Here is a 22,823-nt window from a genome sequence, read left to right as displayed (position 1 = left end):
CATAGTTAGCTAGAATCAGCATAGTATCGATCATCTGCATAGTTAAGTTTCATTGGAATAATAGATGCAAGAAATTAAATTTTCCTAGGTAGGCCTTGCTAAATTTAATTGGAATTTGCGTGGAAATTTGATAACAGCTATATCGGATGATATATAGGAACAGAAGTACGTAGGATCTGAATTTCGTGGAAAAATTATTGCGGGCCCCACAGGTAGAAAATTGGGGTATGACTTGAAAATTGTTACATAGTTTGATCCTGTGGACGTTTGATGGAATGGCTATCATCTAGTCTCCAACTTTTGGTAACCTCTTATTGAAAAGGCCGGAAGGTGTCAAAACTGACTAGATTATCAATACGTGACGACAAGCCAACTAACTTTCAAAAAAGAAAAAATAATAAAAGAACGTATGGCAGGTTAACACGGTACTAATAGACCACTGAATCAATATTCTTTCTTTGTTTGGCAATGACCACTGCATTCCTCTGTATCCAAGGGTGGATTTAGAATTTCAGTCAGGGGTAGACACAAAATGCACACACTTTTTGAAATTTGTACATGAAAAAAAATAGTACTATACGAAACTTGCATAGAAAAATTACCCGTAATCATTTCTATTTAGGTTCAAAAACATGAGTAGAACTAGGGTGTTCTTAAGCTCACCAAAGTGTTTGGTGAGCTTAACTCCAAAACCCATCAAATCGGTTTCAAATAACGAATTTGAACCGTTGAAATCCGCCTACCTTACGAGTGATGTGTCTACATATGAAAATTTTAAACATTCGAATTAATTTAGTATAAAGTCAAGCAGTCAAAAAACGTTCAAAAAATGAATGCACTAAAATTAATTTATTAACCTTCTAATTTTGACCGATTGACTTTATACTAAATTAATTCAAATATTTAAAATTTTCACATGTAGACGCATCACTCGTAAGGTAAGCGGGTTCCAACGGTTCGGATTCGTCATTTGAAACCGATTTGATGGATTTTGAAGTTAAGCTTACCAAACACTTTGGTGAGCTTAAGAACACCCTAGTTCTACTCCAAAAACATAACCTAGTATGATTGTTTATGCTGAAATTTTATTTGTAAAATCTAGAGTTCAATTTTATATTTTTTTTTTCTTTTAACACACTAGATATTATACAGACTTTGTATATTAAACAATGAAAATAATCTAACAGAAATTATTTGGAACCTCTGCTTTCATTTAATTTGATTAGGATACAAATTTGAGATAAAACTTTCATTTAATTTTAGGAATTATGAAGTTATTTTTAAAGTTTTTTAAAATCATCAACTAATCTGGTGTCAATAGATCTTCATCCTTTAGTAGAATATATATTGAAATAACTCACAAATTAAAATTGGTGAATTCTCGAGACAAAAATAGGTTAAAGTTGTTTAAGAAATAATTGCCAAGTTGTTTTTATAGAAGTAGAGAGTATGTTTTGAAATTGTGTAAGAGTACGTTTGAATTCCAAATTGATATAGTAAATGTAAACAATGTTTCATTCAAAAAAATATAAAGTTAATTTATAAAATATATTTCAATTATAAGGATGTAAAATCGAAAAAAATATAAATAGAAAATATTGCTATTTATATTGAATATCAGTATTGAAATTAATTATATGATAGTTTTTAAAATTATTAATGTGCGAACAAATCATTTTCTACAACTATAATTAATTGTCAAAATAAAAAAGTTACTAAAGATGAGCTACAAATTAAACCTATATATAGCACCCTAAATATATGATCCAGACCATTCACAAATTTTGTTCGTAAATCATAGATGAAGAGCAGAAGCTCGGAAACTCTCCAGTCCCTTGCGCATTTAATCATCTTATAATTCAAATTCTTTGTATTTTGTTTCTCTGACAGTTTCGTACAGCGAGTCATTATAGTAATTCCAAATATAGTACATAAAATCACTATAGGCTTCACCCCCCATAATCCACCCACAGAATACATCAGTCTCTCTCTAATAAATCAACTATGTGGGCCGTGCTTTTCAAAGAATTATGGGCCAGGGGTGGGCATTTCAACTATGTGGGCCGTGCTTTCATTGAATTCTGGGCTTTTATGGATTCGCCTTTGTCTGCACCACAACCGAACACTCATGTCATTCTCTCACAAACCAGTGGTCACGCAGTCAAACTCCCTCCCAAGAAGATGAACAGGCCACCGGTGACTAAGCCATGCCACTGCATTAGGCTCCAGATGAAAAGAGATGATGGCATGACGAACAACTTTTGTATAACATTAGTTATGAAGTTTCTTTTTGGTACATTTAAGTTTAACTGGTTAATAGAATTAGTTACGTTTGATTGTTAGTTAGTATTCTATTAATTGTACTTAGTGAAGTTTTTAAGAGAATGTTAGAAATATTATTAGAGTTGTTAAGAGACTGTTAGTGGTAGAATTGTAATTAGACAAGACTCTATATAGAGTACCTATTGTAATTAATCAACACAATTAACGAAATACAATTTCATTTCTATTTATCTCTAAAATCCTTTATGGTATCAGAGCTTCGATAAAGTGAAATTAGGGTTAATTACGTCTATTCCAGGATTTATATCTATTCCAGTTTATAATGAAAATCCATTATTCCAAAATTAAGCATAATTCTAGTACAGTCTAAACCTCTCTATTCTTCCCTATACCCAGAATAACTCCATATTCTTCAGATTTTCCCTTTATTATCCTTTCCAAATCTCTCTCAACAGATCTACCTCCCTATTCCCTCTATTCTCCACTAATTTCTAATCCCTTCCTATTCTATGACTAACAGCCTCTTCACAACTATAACAAGATTTCTAACATCCTCTTGACAAACGTAACAGGACACCAGTTGTAATCGACCCATTTATTGAAATAACTAACTCCATTTCGAAAACTAGCATTTGCTCTTGTAGCATAGGCAATACTCTATAAAAGTACAAAGAAGCTGCCAAAGATAAAACTAATTATATATATTTTTTCTAAAACTAGGCAGAAGCTGCCAAGTGTAAAAGTAATTATATTTAACCAAAGCAATTTCAATATATTGGGCCGAGGAATGAGGCTTTTGTTAGTTAAAAGGTAATTAGTCTTAACTAATTCAAGAGACCCCTCCTCTTCTTTTACATGCTTTTGTCTTGGGCTCATAGCCTGTTGGGCCTTTTTTATTTTTGTTTTTTAGCTTTAGATTATTCAATAATCGGAAAGTAAACATGTGGCCATTGCAGCACTAGAGATTGATGGCACAAAAGAAGGTGGAGCACAGGTTTCCGCACAGAAAGAGATGTAGACAATCCGGCAGATATCCCTCTTGTATTGCTTTCCACGTGGCATTGTAGCACTCGACTAGGCAGCTTGTGCCGCCCCCTCACATGTCTCTCACGTGTAGCGACTGCTGCTGCAGTGCATCAGTAACTGGATGCGTCCAGTGCCTATAAATTTAATATTTTTTCGATTTAAATAAATTTTTTTTTTCAAAATTATATGAGCCAACTGAAATTTCCGAATCAGATGGATAATATATAGAATTTATCTCACCTAAGTAACAGAATATTTATGTTTATATTTGAACCGTCGGATCAAAATCCTCACAAATATTAAAGAGACTCGTACAATTCACCTAAGAATTTGCATTGAAATCGGGGTTACTTTGGCCTTTTTTATTAATTATTTTTTTATTTTATTTATTTCTTTAAATAAGGAGTTAAAATATATGATAAGAATATATGAGAAATATTGGATGTAGTAAGATTTGAAATATGTAAATTATTTAGTATTATTTAAAAAAGATGAAAGAATCAGGAATAAAAAACTTTAAAAAAAGATATCTGTTGTTATAAATTAAACTACATTCCAAATATAGAAATCTAATATATGTGTTGTTATTTAGCCGATATTTCAACTATATATATATATGAAAAAAGGCAAAATATATACATACCATATACTTACCCTGAATCAATCAATAAATAATTCTAATCACATAATTGCAATATAATCTAATATATGGGATATCTGACTGGTTTTGCAATTTTCTATAAATAATCATTTTAATTGAGGACTTGTAATAATAAGGAGATGTTCAGCAAGTTGTGAAAATTAATTTCAACCAGAATCCAAGACAAACCACTATTTTCTTACAATACTAAATTATTTAAACATTGTAATTACATCTAAAGACATTGAAAAAAAAAAGTTGAACTAAATATACTTTGGTTGAAAGCAAAAAAATTAGAGGAATATATGAGAAAATTTTGGATGTAGTAAGATCTGAAATATGTAAATTACTTAGTATTATTTACAAAAATGTTAGAATAGGGAATAAAAATCTTTTGAAAAAAAGATATTTGTTGTTATATATAAAACTACATCTCCAAATATAGAAATTTAATACGTGTTTGTATATTAAAATATTGTCTAAACATTATTCTTTAGCCGATAATTCAACTATATATATAATATGAAAAAGGCAAAATATATACATACCATATCTACCCTGAATCAATCAATAAATAATTCTAATCACATAATTGTAATATATCCTATATATGGGCATGTAATAAGGAGAGATGTTTAGCTAAGTTATCAAAATTGATTTCAACAATAATCCAAAGAAATTAAAAAAAATATATTGAACTCAATATACTTTGGTTGAAAGCAGAATTTGATCTTGAGAAATGAAGCCGGACAGTACTTTTGTTAGACCATTAGCATCACAAATTAAACAAAAAATAACTTAGCTTTGTGGCAAACAAAACCTTTACCAAGGAAAAAAAAGAATAACATAGAATCAGATGCATTGAACTTGAAAACTGAGTGTAGCATATATATGACAAAAAATAATAGAGAAAAACAATGTCACATGCCTTGGCACATGTTAGGATCATGCATCAAGGCACATGGTTTTGTCCATTTTATTCCAGACAATTTGCCCATACTTAGATAAATATCACTTCAAATTTAACATTTGTTAATCACATTTCATATACCTATGCTTATTTCATTTTATTGCTATTTTATATTGTATGTACCCAATAATCTGATTTACCAACAATTAGTGCAATTTCATTCACCCCTATCAAATTTGATCACTGGGTACACATTCATTTAAATTGAAAAAAAACAAATAAAAACAACAATAAATAAAAAAAGAAGCATATCATATGGAGAAAAAGAAAAAGAAATATTCTTACCTTTGCATGTGCATGTGATATGTTATGTGCATCACAAAAACCAACAAATTCTCCCAAAACTATAAATTATTATTTTTTATAAGGATCAGAAACACAAATTTTTAATGCAAAAATGCAGTTTACAGTTATCCAAGTGCCAATCATAGACCTATATATAAAGACCAAAGCATAGCTGCTGATACAGAGAAATTAACCTAGCAACTTAATTATATTGGAAAAAAAAAATGGTGGGGAAAATAATTGAGAGAGAAAAATCAAAGCAAAGAGAGATTTTAAAGCTACAATGCATGAAGGAGAAAGAAAGCAAATTCAAGAGGAGCATTTTTGCTGCTGAGGCTGGTTCTACCACCTCTGCAATTTTTATTTTGGCTTGTATTTTTTTGTTCCCCTTCAAATTAATTCTTAGTTTGTATGTAGCTATAATTTTTAGTATGATCACACAATCTCTTTCTCTACATGTTCTAGCTACAGGAATTAATTTATTTTTGATGTAATTTTTGGGTCACAATACCTTATATTATGAAAAAAAAAAAATCTTGTCTGAAACATCTGGTTGATATCCAACAGACAAATAAAAAATAAGATATTGGAGGAAATTGAATCCAAAATTTCCTCAATGGCACATGGATTAAATTTCCTCCAATTCTCATATTTGAATCCCATAAACACCAATAAGAGTCGTGAGTGTGTGAGAGTGTGAGTGTGTGTGTGTGTGTGTGTATCGACATGGCAACACAGCTACCTTACATTTAAGAAGGCTTTTGAATGAGCAAGTGAAGGTAATTATATTGGAGAAAACCAAACCAACATCAACTCAAGGAAACAGAGAAATGTATTGGTTTGATTTCCTGCAATCTCACATTCAATTACCCATATATGATTTCATATTTTCTTTCTTGTAAGATTAAAGTTGAATACGAGATGTTGGAGAAAACTGAACTCATTTAATTCGCCAATTATTTGAAGTAAAAAGTTCAATTCCTCCCAACTCTCATTTTCAGAACAACCATTAATTCATTCTCAAACTAGAATAATTGTGGGGTAATTTATAGAAACATAATCTGAGAAAAAGAAAGGCAAAGGCATGTATGGTTTGATTTTACCTTTTCTTCCATGTCATGGATATGGAATTGCGTGTGTATGAGAGAGAAACTTTGAAATATTCATCTATGCTTGTTCTCATTAAGTGTGTGTGTTTGTTGACGAGTTCGAATCCTCTAAAGTAATCTAAAATTTGAGATTGGTTCCAAATCATCCGATTAGTTTTGGCATGAATATTAAAAGGACTCCTTAAATTTCAACTTAGACTGAATTAGACCGGGTTCTGATTAAACTGTATAAATTCAAATTCACAATTTGGGTTACTTCAGGAGATACAAGCCCTCTGTTGACATGCACATTGTATATTTGTGCAAATTGTATATTTTCTCATGTTAGTTTTAAAAGCGCTCATGAGACAATATTTGTGCAAATGGTATATTTTCTCAAAAGATACGGAGGAGAATCCAAGCTTTGGAGAATAGCGGACTTAGCGCAATGGCGCGAGCCCTGTCTCTCAACGGAGAAAAAAGAGTAAGAACATTATTCATAAGAAACACTTTGGTGCCAACAAGATAAATTAATGGATATAATATATCATTAATTTTATACATACACAAATATCGACATTGTATGTACTTAACAACCACATGATATTAATATTAATACTCAAGGTTAATTACATAGCTCATGAACTTCAATTTGTTTCTTTTGATCTTTCTCATCTCAGCAGCTTCACTTGAGCCCTATTCAACTCCTTGACAACTTCTTCGATCCTAATGCGCTCCTTTGGAGACAACTTGGAGCACAAGAGGCCACATCGAATCACTGAAACCAAGCAATCATGAACATCCTCTGTTACATTTGCACTATTTTCTCCAACATTGACTGGGAACAGTTTACGGTCGATAATCTCAGTAACACAATTGAAAAAAGCCATCTCAACATACATGTGGAGGTTCAATCCGTCTCTGAATCTTTCATCGGTGGGGCTTATGCCGGTAAACATCTCAAGCACTAGAATGCCATAGCTGTATGCATCTCCTTCAACCGATGCCTGCCCTCCCATACCATATTCTAGAAAAAATGACAAATTACAATCATACCCTTCTACAGATTATTCACCAAGATCAGTAACATAGTGTTGTTTTTTCTTCTCAATTCAAACATATGAGCACTTTTTTCATTATGTATGTTGGCAATGTTAATTAGATGCACTGATTTTAATTTGGCCTTCTGAAAGCTTGTGCTAACTGCTAACTTCCTATTCACATATCAATTTGACAGCTAGGAGCTAACTAGGTTGGTACCATCAATTAAGATAATTAAAAGAGAAAATGAGACAATGCAGATTATGTGGAAGCTATTCTTTCTGTACCGTGATAGAGTAAAACAAAGTCAAAATAAATAATAAACACACCCACTATAATGTAAGCTGGTCCGTAACTACTTATACCTATATAAATACTAAAACAGAAAATTAATTTCTCATAAGAATAAGCTTGTACCTGGGGGAATATAACCGATGGAACCTCTAAGTCCAGCTGTGCTTCCTGTCAACAGAGAAGACATAGAATCAGGTTGAACCAGAAATCTGGCAAGCCCGAAATCACCCACATGTGCAGTCATGTCAACATCCAAAAGAACATTGCTAGGTTTAAGGTCACAATGTACGATTGGAGCAGGCCCATGGTTATGAAGATATTCCAACGCTGTCGCAACATCAATTGCTATATTCAACCTCTGGATAAGGCTGAGACTCCTAAATGGCCTATTTGTACACATGTCGGGATGCAACCATGTTTCTAAGCTGCCATTAGGCATGAACTCAAAAATCAAAGCTTTAAAATCATTACCATGGTGGTCTGTTCTAGAGCATGAACTTAAAACTTTGATAAGGTTTCTGTGTCGAACTTTTCTTAACACCTCACATTCAGACAAGAAACTTTTAGAAGCACCATGTAGATTAAGATTTAGTACCTTCACAGCAACATTCGTCACGTTCTCAAAATTCATTTGAGCTTTGTAAACATCTCCAAAGGTACCTCTTCCAATTAGATTCTTCAATGAAAAGTGATCTGTATCCCTAAGAATGTCATTGTATGACACTTTTTGATACTCAAAATTTTTGGCCACAAATGGTAAGGGATTATTCTGAGATCCCTTTTTCCAATAAAATCGGGCTATCAAAAACATGATTATACACATGCATATAATACCACCTATGCAACAAATTATTACAATGATAATTTGGGAAAAGTGCTTCTTCTTTTGATTTTTGAAAATGCATTTCAGGTACCCCGCCACAAAGTTTGGGATTTCCTCTTATGTCTACTGCACTAGAATTCCGGAAAGCCCCATCTTTTGGTAATTCCCCCTCAAAATTGTTCAAAGAAATATTCAAATGCTGAAGTTTCATATGACCAACAAACTCAGGTATTGGACCAGATAAAGTATTATTGGAGATATCAAGATCTTGCAACCCTATCATGTTGCTCAAAGAGAAGGGAATAGAACCATTCAACTGGTTTCCTTCAAGATGAAGTACTTGAAGTACCTGGCACCCTTCGATTGTGCTAGGAATTTGACAAGATAATTTATTGTTTGATAGGTAAACTCCTGCTACATTGTTTAAATGACCAATTTCTGGTGGCAGTGATCCATTCAAATAGTTATTTGACAAGTCGAGGCTGATAGAAAGTGAATGAAGATTGAAGAGTTCCTTTGGGATTGAGCCTATCAATTTATTATTTGAAAGATTCAAGGTATTTAGTAATTGCATATTGCTTAATTCTTCTGGTATACTCCCAGTGAATGCATTGTTGCCGAGATAGAGTGCAACCATTTTTGTGAGATTACCTAAAGTTGATGGTATTTCACCTGATAACATGTTTCCCACTAGGTCTATCCCTTCAAGATTCCAAAGATTGCCGATTTCTTTTGGGATAGTGCCTTCAATAAATGTTTGACTGAGTTCTAAGGTAACAAGTTTCGTTAGTTTTCCTATTTCTGAAGGAATATTTCCCGAAATTGGATTATTGTTGAGTCCTAAATAGTAAAGACTAGTTGAGAGATTTGCTATGGAACGAGGGAGCATGCCGTGGAGTTGATTGTCTCCGAGAGCCAATAATTTTAGAAATGTGCAGTTGATTAACGAATCAAAGAATCTCCAATCGTCACCAGTGGCCTTAATTTGATTTGCATAGAGGTTAAGCCAATAAAGGTTTTGTAAGGTTCCTATACTATACGGTATTGTGCCTGTGAAATTGTTGTAGCTTAAATCAATCATAATCAAGGCTGAACAATTGGATATGGATATTGGAATCTGACCATTCAGTTGATTTTCGTACAACTGTAGATGTTGTAGGCTTTGAAATGCATCACAAAAGTTTGACGGAAGATTTCACTACAGCAAAATTGCTCATCTGAGACCGGATTTTGAGACAGATTCAATCGCCGGTCACAGAAAATCTCCAAAAAAATAAAAAAAAGAGGCAGCGGGGACAGATTTAATCCAAAGCTTTCTAGGACCGGCGCCACACTCTTCTGGGACCGATATTGCCCAGTCCCAGAAGGTCACGGTCCTCCTCTCTCGCGTTGTGTTAGGTTAGCAAAAAAGAAAAGAAATCGAGACTGGATGCCTCCGCTGAAGAACGCCTCAGTACTCCTCTCTCGGAAGAACGACTCCGCTGAAAAATCGGAAGATGAAGAACGCCTCAGTACTCCTCCTCTATCGGAAGAACGACTCCGCTGAAAAATCGGAAGAACGCCTCCGTTTTCTCTTCTCCTTCGGTAGCCGTCGTTTTCTCCTCTCCTCTCCGACCACCACCCACCACCGACCGTTCACTGCTGGGAACGCTCTTTCCTCTTCTCCTCTCTGTTGTTCAATTTTGTCAAGGTTTGCCTCCTTTGTAATCGATTTTGTTTTCTCTTCTCCTCCTAATTTTCTTTTCGATTTTAATCGATTTTGTCCCTGGTTTTTGCGATCTAATCAAATCTCTCATATCTTGTTTGGCTTTCAATCCTTCTACCAGGATGCAAAGGGGAATAATGTTGATCTAAGCACGTACAGCAGTTCATCCTTGGTTCTGGCTTCGCAGTGGTACAGCAGTTCATCTCTGGTACAGTTAAGTGCTGGTACAATAAGGTGTTTCAGATTTTTGTTAATTATAAATTTTTATTAACTTGATTATTGATTTCCCTTAGAAGTAATTAGGGCGCAGATATAGGTTCTGGTTTGATCTGGCCTTTGTAGTTCTCCTGTTAAGAAAAAAAAATGTAAATTTGGGTTATTCAAAGGATAAAATGATGTAAAGTTTTTGTTAATAATGAAATTAAGTACTACTTATGTAAATTTGGGCTATTGATTTGATTTTCTATTATATGATGAAAAATACACCCTTTCCTCCCTCCAAAAACTCCAAATAATTACTTTGAAAAATTTGATTGGACCAGATCAAATTGCTTTTGTATGTCAGTTAGGTTTACCAGTACTTTAGACTAACATGGCACTGTCATCAAATTGGTACTAAATTGAATGATAATTTGTATCTAACTTTGAGCTGGCATTATTTTTCATTCGTGCAGCTTTTGTTGACATCAAAAGGGAAAAAAAATATACTACAATAGCCTGATGGACAATTAAAAGGATCTAGCTAGTTGGATTCAATGGGCTACTAATTGGTGTAGTGCACTAGTGCTTTCTATAGAAGTTCCTGTACATAGGTAACATTCTTTTTTTCTTCTCTGATTCTGTGATTATGTGAATTGAGGGACTGTATTTTCTGTGGATTGAGGGAATTGAGGTACTGTGACATTTAGGTTATGTGAATTGAAGACTGGGACTACAACAAAATAATTATATGCATCCGGTAATTTGTTTCTTCTCTTTTGATCTATCTCAAGAATGCAATGAGATAAATGGTGATTTACTGAGAATGGTAATTTGTCCATTTCAGATGTCAAATAGCTGTGCATCAAGAGTGTTTTGGTGTGAGAGGCACGCAAGACTTCACATCTTGGGTTTGCCAGGCTTGTGAAACACCTGACATAAAAAGAGAATGTTGTCTCTGTCCTGTGAAAGGTACTTATTATTATTTTTTTTCTTGGATAATATATGCATGATGCAATGTTTGCAAATAATAAGAAATGTCACATATAGGATATATGAAATATCCTTTGAGTTTGTTGCTTTCCGAAGTTCCAATGTCTTTTACATAAATGAGGGAGACATGAGGAGGTAGTTTGTATACTTTATAATGGTATTAAATAGGAGTAGTATAGGCTTGTTCTCTGAGTTACAGTCTGAGTATATGGAGTTCTATAGTAATTTTACAGAGTTGGGAACTAATTTTCTAGGAATTGGTTGGACATATAATTACTAACTTTGCTCGAAGCATGGATAACTGATGAGTATTATGCTTGTAATTTACAGGGGGTGCGTTGAAGCCTGTGTGATGCAGCAAAATATTTGGTGAATTGTGTACTATACTGTTTAACCATTGAATGAAATTGTGTACTATATTGTTATGATATTATGATTTCTTATTTCTGCCTACTTATGTATGTATTGTAAAACAACTTTAACCTATGTATGAAACATTCTTGGGGCCGGAGAAAAAAATATATAACAGGATGTGTTTAATGTTGTATTTATTTGGTATATTTTGAACCAATTGGGGAAAAGAAAAATAATAAAAAATATAAAAAAAAAAAAAATTTAACCTTCTGCGACCGATTTGAGACCCTTCTGTGACCGCTCAATCGGTCTCTGATAGTCCTTTAAGCCACGTAAGCGTATAGCACCAGTGACGGATCTCGTCGGTCGCTGAAGGGGTCATCTGCGACCGGCGCCTTAACCTTCTGCGACCGATGACGTCAGCGGACGGATCATCTGTGACGGAGCAACTGCGACCGGGTCATCTGCAACCCATTTTGGTCATCTGGGACCGGTGCCCACCTTCTGCGACCGGCGCTGCACCCATCTGCGACCCATTTCATGGGTCGCAGAAGGGTATTTCTGCTGTAGTGTTTCCATCAAGCTGATTTCTACTCAATCTCAAGTCAACCATTGCTGAGAGGTTGTAAATGAAATGTGGTATCTTGCCTGACAAATTGTTTGCATGGAGGGAAAGGTTCTTGAGAGCCTTTAGTTGGCCGAGTGTAGGTGGGATGAAACCATCTAAATTATTTTCATAAAGATAAAGAGCTGATAGATGTGTAAGGTTGCCTAATGTGCTTGGGATAGATTCTGTAAGATTATTTGTCTGTAGAGATAATTCTTTGAGTTGTTCTAGGAAACAAAACTGTGGAGGGATGCTTCCTTGGAGATTATTGGAATTCATGTAAATATATTCTAAATTGGAACAATTACCAAGAGTTGATGGAATGTTTCCATCAAGGTTATTCACACCCAAACTGAGAATTTGCAATCTACTCAAATGACCAAGCTCTGCTGGAATGTTTCCATCAAGGTTATTCCTATCCAATCTGAGAATTTGCAATCTACTCAAATGACCAATCTCTACTGGGATATTGCAATCTAAATTATTTCCAAAAAGATAAAGCTCTGATAGATGCGTAAGGTTGCCTAAGGTGCTTGGGATAGATTCTGTAAGATTATTTGCACCAAGATTCAATATTTCGAGTAGTTCTAGGAAACCAAACTGTGGAGGGATGGTTCCTTGGAGATTATTGTTTCTCAGCCCAAGAAATTTTAAATTGGAACAATTACCAATAGTTGATGGAATGTTTCCGACAAGGTTATTCAAACCCAAATGGAGATCTTGCAATCTAGTCAAATGACCAAGCTCTGTTGGAATGTTTCCATCAAGTTTATTCACACTCAAATTGAGATTTTGCAATCTACTCAAATGGCCAAGTTCTGCTGGGATGTTACCAGTAAGCTGGTTATCTGAAAGATTCAATCTTTGGAGAAATGTGAGATTTGCCAAAGAGGGGGATATATGGCCTGACAAACTTAATGAACCCAGAGAGAGAGCAGTTACTCTGTCGGGATGGCGGTTGCCGCACCTTACGCCTTGCCATAGACAATAGTGGAGAGAATCATTCCATGATGCTAATGCCTCGAACGAGTCATTAGACATAAGAGACTTGAAGGAGAGAAGTGCAAACTTGTCAGTTTCATTTGTGGCAAAGTTGTTTGATGGAAGATGAAAGGAGAATAAGCATATCAGAAGTAAGAGGTGTAAACCTCGCATTTTTTTTGGTGGAAGAAGACTATCAGAGTTGTAAGAGGATATTGTTGGAAGAAGACTATCAGAGGTGTAAAGCTCGCATTTTTTTTTGGTGTTGTAAGAGGATATTTATAATTAATGACTCTTCTATGATCTTATTTATCATTCGAATATTGGTGGAAGAAGACTATCAGAGTTGACCACAGTTGGAATTTGTTGGCTATTCTTGCATACGGCCAGTGACACAATCACAGAGAGAAAAACAAAAGACAGATATTTGCGATGCTTGAAAAAACTGCCTGCATCATTTTCTGGTTTTTCTTATATATACAAATCATAACTGCTATAAGAAAGGTTACATCCACTAAATAAAAACTGGAATCTAAATAACTGCTCACTAAGAATAACCTCTACTCTATTCTTAGCCATCCGTTAGGATTACTCTTGACAGTACACTTTATCTAAAAACAGAAAACTTAAACTTCTGCTAGAATTAAAACAAAACGTAAACAAAACAAACTGAAACATAACAACAAGATTAATTCTATCATTCTCCTCCTTAAGCTTGTTGTTCTTTATTGATGTCCAGTACACCAATCTTTCCTCTCATCTCCTGAAACTTTATCCTTCCCAGTGACTTCGTTAGGATATCGGCACGCTGGTCTTCGGTACGAACATGCTGAACTTCAATCAATCCCGATTCCACACAATCTCTTATGTAATGAAACCGAGTGTCAATATGTTTACTCCTCTCATGATGAACTGAATTCTTGCTTAAGGCAATTGCGGACTGATTATCGATCTTTAGAACCACTTTCTTAACCTCGGTCTTAAGCAAATCAGCTAACAATCGTCCCAACCATACTCCTTGACACGCTGCTGCACATGCAGCGATGTACTCTGCTTCACATGAAGACAGTGCAACCACTTTCTGTTTCTGTGAACACCAACTGATAGGATTTGACCCAAAGAAAAACATCGAACCTGAGGTGCTTTTTCTGTCATTAACATCACCTGCTAAATCGCTATCAGAATATCCAATCAGTTCCGGATTTTCTTCTTTCTTCTCATACACACAACCGAAATTCAATGTTCCCTTCACATACCTTAGTATGTGCTTTACTGCTGCCATGTGTTCCAGCGTGGGTTTCTCCATAAATCGGCTTACCATTCCAACGGCAAATGCCAAGTCTGGACGTGTGTGCAGTAAGTATCTCATACTGCCAACAATACTTCGATACAAGGTTACATCTACAGGAGGTTCAATGCTGTCCTTGTTCAATTTCAGACGGGGCTCCATAGGAATCTGTGTTGGGTTACAGTCCTTCATCCCACATTTCTCCAGTACCTTCTTTGCAAAACCCGATTGCTTTAAGGTGATTCTTGTTGGAGTCTGACACACTTCAATCCCCAAGTAATAGCTAAGTAATCCAAGATCACTCATGCTAAATACACCTTTCATCTGAGATTTGAATTTGTCAACACCTCGAATACTCTCTCCGGTGATGATCAAATCATCTACGTATACTCCAACAATTAAATTACCTTCCTTTCTCGTGTACACAGCATGTTCTAATAGACATCTCTCAAAACCCAGTGCCTTCAAAGACTTATCCAACTTGGAGTTCCATGCTCTAGGTGCTTGTCGCAAACCGTACAAAGCTTTATACAGTTTCAGCACCTTATGCTCTTCTCCTTTTATCTCAAAACCCGGTGGCTGCAGAACATACACATCCTCCTCCAATTCACCGTTAAGGAAAGCGGATTTTACATCCATGTGATGCACTTGCCACCCCTTTTGTGCAGCGATTGAAATCAATAACCGTACAGTTTCCAATCGAGCAACAGGAGCAAAAACTTCGTCAAAATCTATCCCGTGCTTTTGAACATACCCCTTTGCTACTAACCTTGCCTTGTGTTTGATTATTCTCCCTTGAGTATCTTTCTTCAATTTAAACACCCACTTCAAACCAATTGGCTTATGTTTTTCTGGTAAATCAACTAACCTCCATGTTGCATTCTCCCATATGCTGGAAATTTCTTCTTCCATAGCCTTTCTCCATGCTAAATCTGTTCTTGCTTCTTCATAATTCGCAGGCTCCTCCTCTCCTAGCAAACATAGCCCCGTATAGTAAAGGCTTTTGATATCTCGTGTTCCTCTTGGCCCTATTTCCAAATCCTCTGGATGGTTCAATTCGGATGCCCTCTGCTCAACAGGAAACGACACTGGAGTTTGTGCATTTCCAGAGTCGAATCCATCTGCTCTGTTGCTACCAGTAGGTGTATCCTCAGGCTGGTCAGATTGATTGAACTCTTGCTGTGGAGACGCCATATTAGGATGCAGCATTTCTTCCTCAATTCGTTGATGGGCAGCAGCACTTGAATCTGCAACAGGAAAATTCAGAACAGTAAAGATATCCTTTGCTGGTCTAGATTCTGTAACCGATGAATCAGTCCAGTCCCACTTCTTTTCTTCATCAAACACGGCATCACGAGTCACTACCACCCTCTTTGTCTTTGGATCAAACATCCGATAACCCTTGGTATTCAAATCATACCCAATAAACACCATAGGTTTGCTTCGATCTTCTAGTTTCGGAAGGTGAGGTGTGACATTCTTCACGTGAGCAATACATCCGAAAACCCGCAGATGTCCTACTCTTGGTTTTCGATTGTAATAAGCTTCATAGGGAGTTTTATCTACTAGACTCTTGGTTGGTGCTCTGTTCAGCAAGTAAATTGCCGTTGACACCGCTTCTCCCCAAAATTCACCGGGAACACTTTTACTTTTCAGCAAACTTCTTGCCATGCCAACCACTGTCTGATTTCTCCGTTCCACAACACCATTTTGCTGCGGAGAATAAGGTGTAGTAAGGTAGTGTTTAATACCATTTAATTCACAAAAGCTCTTGAACTCATTTGATGTGAATTCACCACCACGATCACTTCGAAAGCCTTTCAACTTACACCCCTTCTCCATTTCGGCTGCAGCTTTGATCCTTTTAAAACTTTCGAACGCCTCGGCTTTGCTTGAGATCAGAACCTGCCACATAAACCTTGTGCAATCATCGACAATTAGCATAAAATAACGCTTTCCTCCATTCGTAGTCGGTGTGATTGGCCCGCACAAATCTACATGCCATAACTGAAGAGGGTACTCGGCTCTGAAATTTGATTCAGCAGGGAATGGTTTTCGTTGTTGTTTTCCAATCAAACATCCATCACAAATGCGATCTTCATGATCTATCAAGGGCATGCCATGCACCATCCCATTCTTACCCATGATTTTTAGAGCATGAAAATTCACATGACCATACCTTGCGTGCCAGAGCCAAGCTCCTTCTTTGCTTCTCGCCAGGAGGCATTCTGGATGGGTTGGAGAAGTACGCAAAAGGTATAACCGATTCCCAGATCTGGTCACTTTGACTAGCACCTTCTGTGTTCTGTCCAGGATAGACAGTACTCCTCTTTCAATCACTATCTTACATCCATTCTCATCTAACTGCCCAAGACTAATTATGTTACTTTTTAACCTTGGAATATAGTAAACGTTAGTGAGTAATCTGTGTTCACCAGTGAAGCATTCAAAGAGTATCGAACCCCTTCCTTGTATCTCTACTGTTGAACCATCTCCAAACTTCACAGAGCCTCTGACTGTAGTATCAATCTCTGCAAATCTTTCAATGCAGCCGGTCATATGATTGCTTGCGCCACTGTCCAAATACCAGGTTGTGTCCAGGTTGCTGACAGCCTTTAGCGCTATTTCATCTTCTTTTAGCACCTTTCCTTCCTTCGGTATTGTGTGGATAAGTTCACAGGTTTCAGTCAACAACAGTGCTGGTTCGTCATCATTATTCTTTACAATCAAATTAGCCTTTTCTCTTCTATTTGGTTTGGGACATTCTTTAGCGAAATGACCATAATCATTGCAATTGTAACATTTCACCTTAGCAATATCAAACTTTCGTGGTTTTCGATCATCTCCCGTGTGATCAAAGCCTCCTCGGCCTGCACCTTGACCACGTCCACGACCCCGACCCCTTCCATGTCGGCCTCCTCTTTTGGTACTGCCCGAACCTTCTTCTCTTCTACCTTTTGAGAACTTAGCCTCCCATTCGGCTTGACTAAGAAGCAACTGCTCCCCTGTGCCCTTTGTATGATGCCGCCCCTTTAGCCCTTCTTCATATGTTCTCAATCTACCAATTGCTTCAGAGACTGACATCGTGTCTAAATCTCCAAATTGCTCAATTGTTCCGATGATCTGAAGGAACCGATCTGGAACCGAACTGAATAACTTCTCTACCACTTCGGTATCTTGTAGTTTTGTGCCAAGGGATCGGATCTCACCAACTAATCCAATCAACTTCATCGAATACTCATTCACAGTTTCCGATTCTTGCATATGCAATTTGTTTAGTTGCCGTTTCAAGACTTGTACACGTGCCTTCTTGACACGATCCTCGCCTATACGCATCTCCTTGAGAGCGTCCCAGGCCTCCTTGGCCGACTGTTTCTCTGCGATTGTCATCATCACGTCGTCCGGCACTGCCTGAGATATTGCAACCATCGCTCCTTGATCCTTGTCCTCATCTTTGACCCCTCCTTCTATCACAGACCAAACTCCCAGCGAACGTAGGACTATCTTCATCTTGATAGCCCATATGCCGTAATTAATCTCGCTTAACATGGGATATTGGATCGGTATAGAGACACTTTTGGCCATGGGAACTGCAAGTGTCTTTGATTGATCTCCTTCATCACCGGCCATTGCTTTGACAACCTTGGCTCTGATACCAAATGTTGGCTATTCTTGCATACGGCCAGTGACACAATCACAGAGAGAAAAACAAAAGACAGATATTTGCGATGCTTGAAAAAACTGCCTGCATCATTTTCTGGTTTTTCTTATATATACAAATCATAACTGCTATAAGAAAGGTTACATCCACTAAATAAAAACTGGAATCTAAATAACTGCTCACTAAGAATAACCTCTACTCTATTCTTAGCCATCCGTTAGGATTACTCTTGACAGTACACTTTATCTAAAAACAGAAAACTTAAACTTCTGCTAGAATTAAAACAAAACGTAAACAAAACAAACTGAAACATAACAACAAGATTAATTCTATCAGAATTTTCCTATTGCGAGTCATTGTCTTGTGGACACAAATATTTGTGGCAAAATTTTTTAATGGAAGATCGAAGGAAAAGAAGCATATGAGAAGTAAGAGATGTAACGCTCTCATTTTTATTGGTTGTCAAGTGTTGTAAGATGATATCTCTTATTAATGACCATCATCTTTTATCCTACTTGTGAGGGGAGAATTTCGTGTATACCCCTAAAGAATTACGTAATACAGTATTTTTTTTTTCCAAAAATTCATAATGTCACATTTATCCTTCTAAATTAAAAAATTCAAACATTTATTCAATTTATTGATAAAACTATTAAAATTCTTTTGAAATTTATAAAGTGCCCATTTTAATCTCTATTAAGAAAAATAATGATATGTAGTTTGCTTAAGTGAAATATTTTGTCTTCCAATTGACTAATTTTAACAGCAAATAATTTATTTGAATAATAATTACCTAAATTCAGACAAACTGAACCCCATTTTAGGGCCATAAAAAAAAATCAGAATTAGCAGCTGAAAACAACAAAGTATCATCTTCATAGTTTAAATTTGATTGGAATTTGCTTGGAAATTTGATAACTGATTCAGCTCTATCGATCGGATGATAGGAACGGAAGTAGAATCTCAATTTTTGTGTAAAAATTATTTATGGCGGGTCCCACATGTGGAAAATTGGGGTAGGAATTGAAGAATTGCTCTGCAACAGTCAAATCAATATTGGTTTATTAAAAACATACGTAGTCTGCCTCCAATACATTCAATCGTAAAATAAAAGTTCTGGTATATATATATGTGGAGGGATCTCATTACCACAATTTTGAGTTACCACAACTATTTTTTATATTTTCAAATTCCAATTCGTCGATCCAAACCGTTCAACATGATATCACAATAAAATGTGCTTCCAGATCAAATTTTACATTTTTTTGAATTTTTTTACTATTTATTAAGATGAGTACAAAATTCAATGGTCTGAATTTGACTAGTTTTTGTAAAATACCTAATAAATAGTAAAAAAATTTAGAAAAATATAAAATTTGATCTCCAACCACATTTTTTTGTGGAGATAATGTTGAACGGTTTGGATCGACGATTTGGACTTTGAAAATGTAAAAAATAGTTGTGGTAACTCAATTGTGGTAATCGGATCTACATTTTCAAATTGCAATTCGTCGATCCAATCCATTCAACATGATCTCCACAATAAAATGTGCTTTCATATCAAATTTTACATTTTTTTGAATTATTTTACTATTTATTAAGATGGGTACAAAATTCAATGGTCTGAATGTTCTCTTATAATAATCTCTTGGTACCAACCATCAGTGTTGTAAGATGTGGCCGCATAACCCGCATATGCAGCTACATATCCTTATGTAGTGGTCTTCCGCATATAAAATCTCATGCAGTCAAGTTCATGCAATTTTGAATATATAGGCACATATATGGTTCATGCGGACTTGAAAAAAGTCTAAAAATTATTTTGCATTAGAGGAGATTAGAATCTATAACCTTTATAATATGAAAAAGAGCACAAACTACTAGGAGTCTTTAGATATAAATTAGTTTTATTTTATCTATATTTCTTTAACAAAGCATAATAAAACCGCATACAAATCCGCATATACGGTATGCAATAGCCTTCTGCATGCATGAATAAAACCGCATTTTACAACACTCCCAACCAGTGACCTCCAAGCCATTATGTCAAAAAATATTTATGTTAATCCTGACTTATTTTCATTGAGTAATATTTACTTTTTTGTTTATCCCGGATTTTATAAGAAAAATAACAAAAAAAGGCCTAAGTTTCTAAACCATCAGAAGGGCCGACAGTGGCCATTTTTTTTAAATTATGCTTTTGTTTTTATAAAATTTACTCAAGCTTCGAAAAATTATAAATATTTGCCTACTCCTAAATTTTTTTCTGAAAATATATAAGCTTCTATTTTTATGTTTTTCTCAGAAAAATTTATAAAAATATACTTAATATTCAAAATAATTATAAAATTATGCTTCTTCCGAAATTTTTGTCCCACACTACTAATTATTCTACATCCGTCCCTGAAAACAATAATAAAACTATTGCACCAATACTGAGAAACATGAATTTGTACGTAGAATTCAGGCTACATATATGCTGACATAAATCTCTTTGTTTTTTTTGAAAATATATACTGACGTAAATCTCTCTGTTTGTTTAAAAATGTATACTGACATAAATCTCAATATTATAAATGCATATGTTCGAACATATTTAGTTTTGCTCTTATATCTAGCTAACACATGAAATCTTTCTAAATTTGAGAGAGATTGCAAGAAATTGGGTATGCTAAATATTTTCATACGCAATTTGGTATCAAAAAGGATAGATTAATTATATATGGTGAACCAAGTAATCATATCATATGTACCCTTAGTTATAACAATATAATTAGTTGCATAATTTAAAACATTAAATAACATGCTGACTTGTTAACAGGCCATATGATTGTAAAATTTTAATTTGGCTCAAGTTAAAAGGTTTTTTTGCATTGGTACTTTTGTGTGCTGTTGGTTCAAAAGAACTATATCGGATGATAGGAACGGAAGCAGAATCTGAGTTTTGTGGAAAAATCATTTGAGTGGTGGGTCCCACATGTGAATAATTGGAGTATGATTTGAAGAACTGCTCTGAAACAGTCTAAGTCAAATTTTGTTTGTGATGGATATATTTTATCATATGGGTCTACCTCTCCTTGCCTGTCCATACATCCAATTGTTTACTTAGATGTTAACTATCATTTTTCAATGTCAGGTAAAATTATATAATTATTATATTTATGTTTATTTTCGTAAAATAAAAGTTCAGGTCAATATTTATGTCTTTTTTGTAATATTTTAATTGTTACTAACTATATATTTTCTATTAACAAATAAATAAGTGATAGGTATTTATGTGAACTTTTATTGTCTTTGATAATTATCTATTGGTGCCAACCAGTGATCTCCAAGCTTATGTTTATCCCGAGTTAGTAATATTGACGTTTTTGTTTATTCCGGATTTTATAAGAAAAATGACAATCAGGGGCGGACACTAAAAATATCTAAAAAATATGTTTTTATTTTTGTATTTTTTAAAAAAAAATTATAAAAATATACTTAAACTTAAAAAAATTATAAATTTGTGCCTACTACTGAAATTTTATCTCAAAATATGCTTTTGCTTTATGTTTTTCCTCAGAAATAATTATAAAAATATACTTAATATTCAAATTAATTATAATCATCCTAAATTTTTTGGATCGTCAAGTGTTACGATAGGATATCTATCTAAATAATGGTTATTTTCTATGATCCTATTTATCATTCAAATAAATTGGTGGAAGAAGACTATCAAGAGTTGGCTACGCTTGGAATTTTCCTATTGTGAGTCATTGTCTTGTTAAATAGACAAATAATTGTGGCAAAGCTGTTTGATGATAGATGGAATGATAAGAACCATATGAGAAGTAAGAGATGTAAACCTGTCATTTTTCTCGGTCGTCAAGTGTTGTAAGAGGATAATTTTATTTATACCCCTAAAAAAAATTACACAATTATGAACTTTTTTCATCTAAAATTCATAATGTCACATTTATCCTTCTATATTTCAAAAATTCACAAATTTTATTCAATTTATTGACAAAACTATTACAACTGATTTTAAATTTATATAGTACTTATTTTCATCTTTAATAAAAAAATATTTAGTGTTTTAATTGACTGGTTTTGAGAACAAATGATTTATTTTCCATAATAATTGCCTAAAACACAGTATCATCTTCATAGTTTAAATTTGATTGAAATTTGCTTGGAAATTTGATAACTGATTCAGCTATATCGATCGGACCGAATTTTTTATTAATATCCAAATTTAATATTAAATTTCAAAAAATAACCGGATCAGTAACGTTTTTCGAAATTATTTGTAGCAGTCTTTATATTATATTAATTTTTCTTACGGTCATAAAAAATCCGGCATGAAAAATGTTGATCCGGATTATTTGTAGCAGTCTTTCGAATAAATCAAATTATATAGTATTACATCTATTTTTTTAAAAACTATATTAAATATTTGTAATACTTAAATACAAAAAATAAATAAATTATAAATAAAAACTGAAAAATAAAAAAAAAATTCCTATAAAAAAAATTTTTGGAAAAAAAAAAATCCTATTTCCGAAAAAAAAATTTCCGGAAAAAAAAAATCATATTTCCACAAAAAA

The 22,823-nt window shown here is 34.5% G+C and overlaps 3 protein-coding genes and 1 long non-coding RNA gene across 5 annotated transcripts in view; 1 reads left to right on the top strand and 3 right to left on the bottom strand.

Annotated features, from left to right (window-relative positions):
- The window catches only part of LOC144560950 (uncharacterized), a 51,831-nt gene extending 29,708 nt beyond the window's left edge, over positions 1-22,123 (bottom strand). The window contains exon 1 of the mRNA XM_078310173.1: positions 21,875-22,123. The gene's annotated coding sequence lies outside the window, so the exon portion shown is untranslated. The remainder of the gene's footprint in view (positions 1-21,874) is intronic.
- On the bottom strand, positions 6,812-8,450 carry LOC144561034 (putative LRR receptor-like serine/threonine-protein kinase At3g47570). Its single transcript, XM_078310256.1, has 2 exons — positions 7,751-8,450; positions 6,812-7,319 (listed from the first exon to the last, which is right to left on the bottom strand). The coding sequence occupies exons 1-2, from the start codon at positions 8,448-8,450 to the stop codon at positions 6,964-6,966; spliced, it is 1,056 nt and encodes a 351-aa protein (XP_078166382.1). The 3' UTR covers positions 6,812-6,963.
- Positions 9,555-13,520, bottom strand: LOC144561024 (uncharacterized). Its single transcript, XM_078310245.1, has 2 exons — positions 11,967-13,520; positions 9,555-10,502 (listed from the first exon to the last, which is right to left on the bottom strand). The coding sequence occupies exon 1, from the start codon at positions 13,460-13,462 to the stop codon at positions 12,239-12,241; it is 1,224 nt and encodes a 407-aa protein (XP_078166371.1). The 5' UTR covers positions 13,463-13,520; the 3' UTR covers positions 9,555-10,502; positions 11,967-12,238.
- On the top strand, positions 9,995-11,799 carry LOC144561068 (uncharacterized). Of its 2 annotated transcripts, none has more exons than XR_013513575.1 (6): positions 9,995-10,140; positions 10,277-10,368; positions 10,830-10,967; positions 11,064-11,113; positions 11,201-11,325; positions 11,677-11,799. It is a non-coding gene; the product is annotated as an uncharacterized LOC144561068 (long non-coding RNA). The 2 variants fall into 2 exon arrangements; XR_013513574.1 differs by having other exon boundaries at positions 11,039-11,113.
- Positions 22,124-22,823: the final 700 nt, after the last annotated feature.

The sequence above is a fragment of the Carex rostrata genome, chromosome 1 (assembly GCF_964058835.1).
Source record: "Carex rostrata chromosome 1, lpCarRost1.2, whole genome shotgun sequence".
Lineage (NCBI taxonomy): Eukaryota > Viridiplantae > Streptophyta > Magnoliopsida > Poales > Cyperaceae > Carex > Carex rostrata.
Note: the sequence above shows the minus strand (reverse complement) of the source record. Positions and strands in the feature narration are given on the sequence as shown.

Coding starts and splice junctions, on each gene's coding strand:
- LOC144561034 (XM_078310256.1), bottom strand. CDS start 8,450: ATGTGTATAATCATGTTTTTGATAGCCCGATTTTATTGGAAAAAGGGA. Junction 7,320..7,750: donor CATCGGTTATATTCCCCCAG/GTACAAGCTTAT, acceptor CATTTTTTCTAG/AATATGGTATGGGAGGGCAG.
- LOC144561024 (XM_078310245.1), bottom strand. CDS start 13,462: ATGCGAGGTTTACACCTCTTACTTCTGATATGCTTATTCTCCTTTCAT.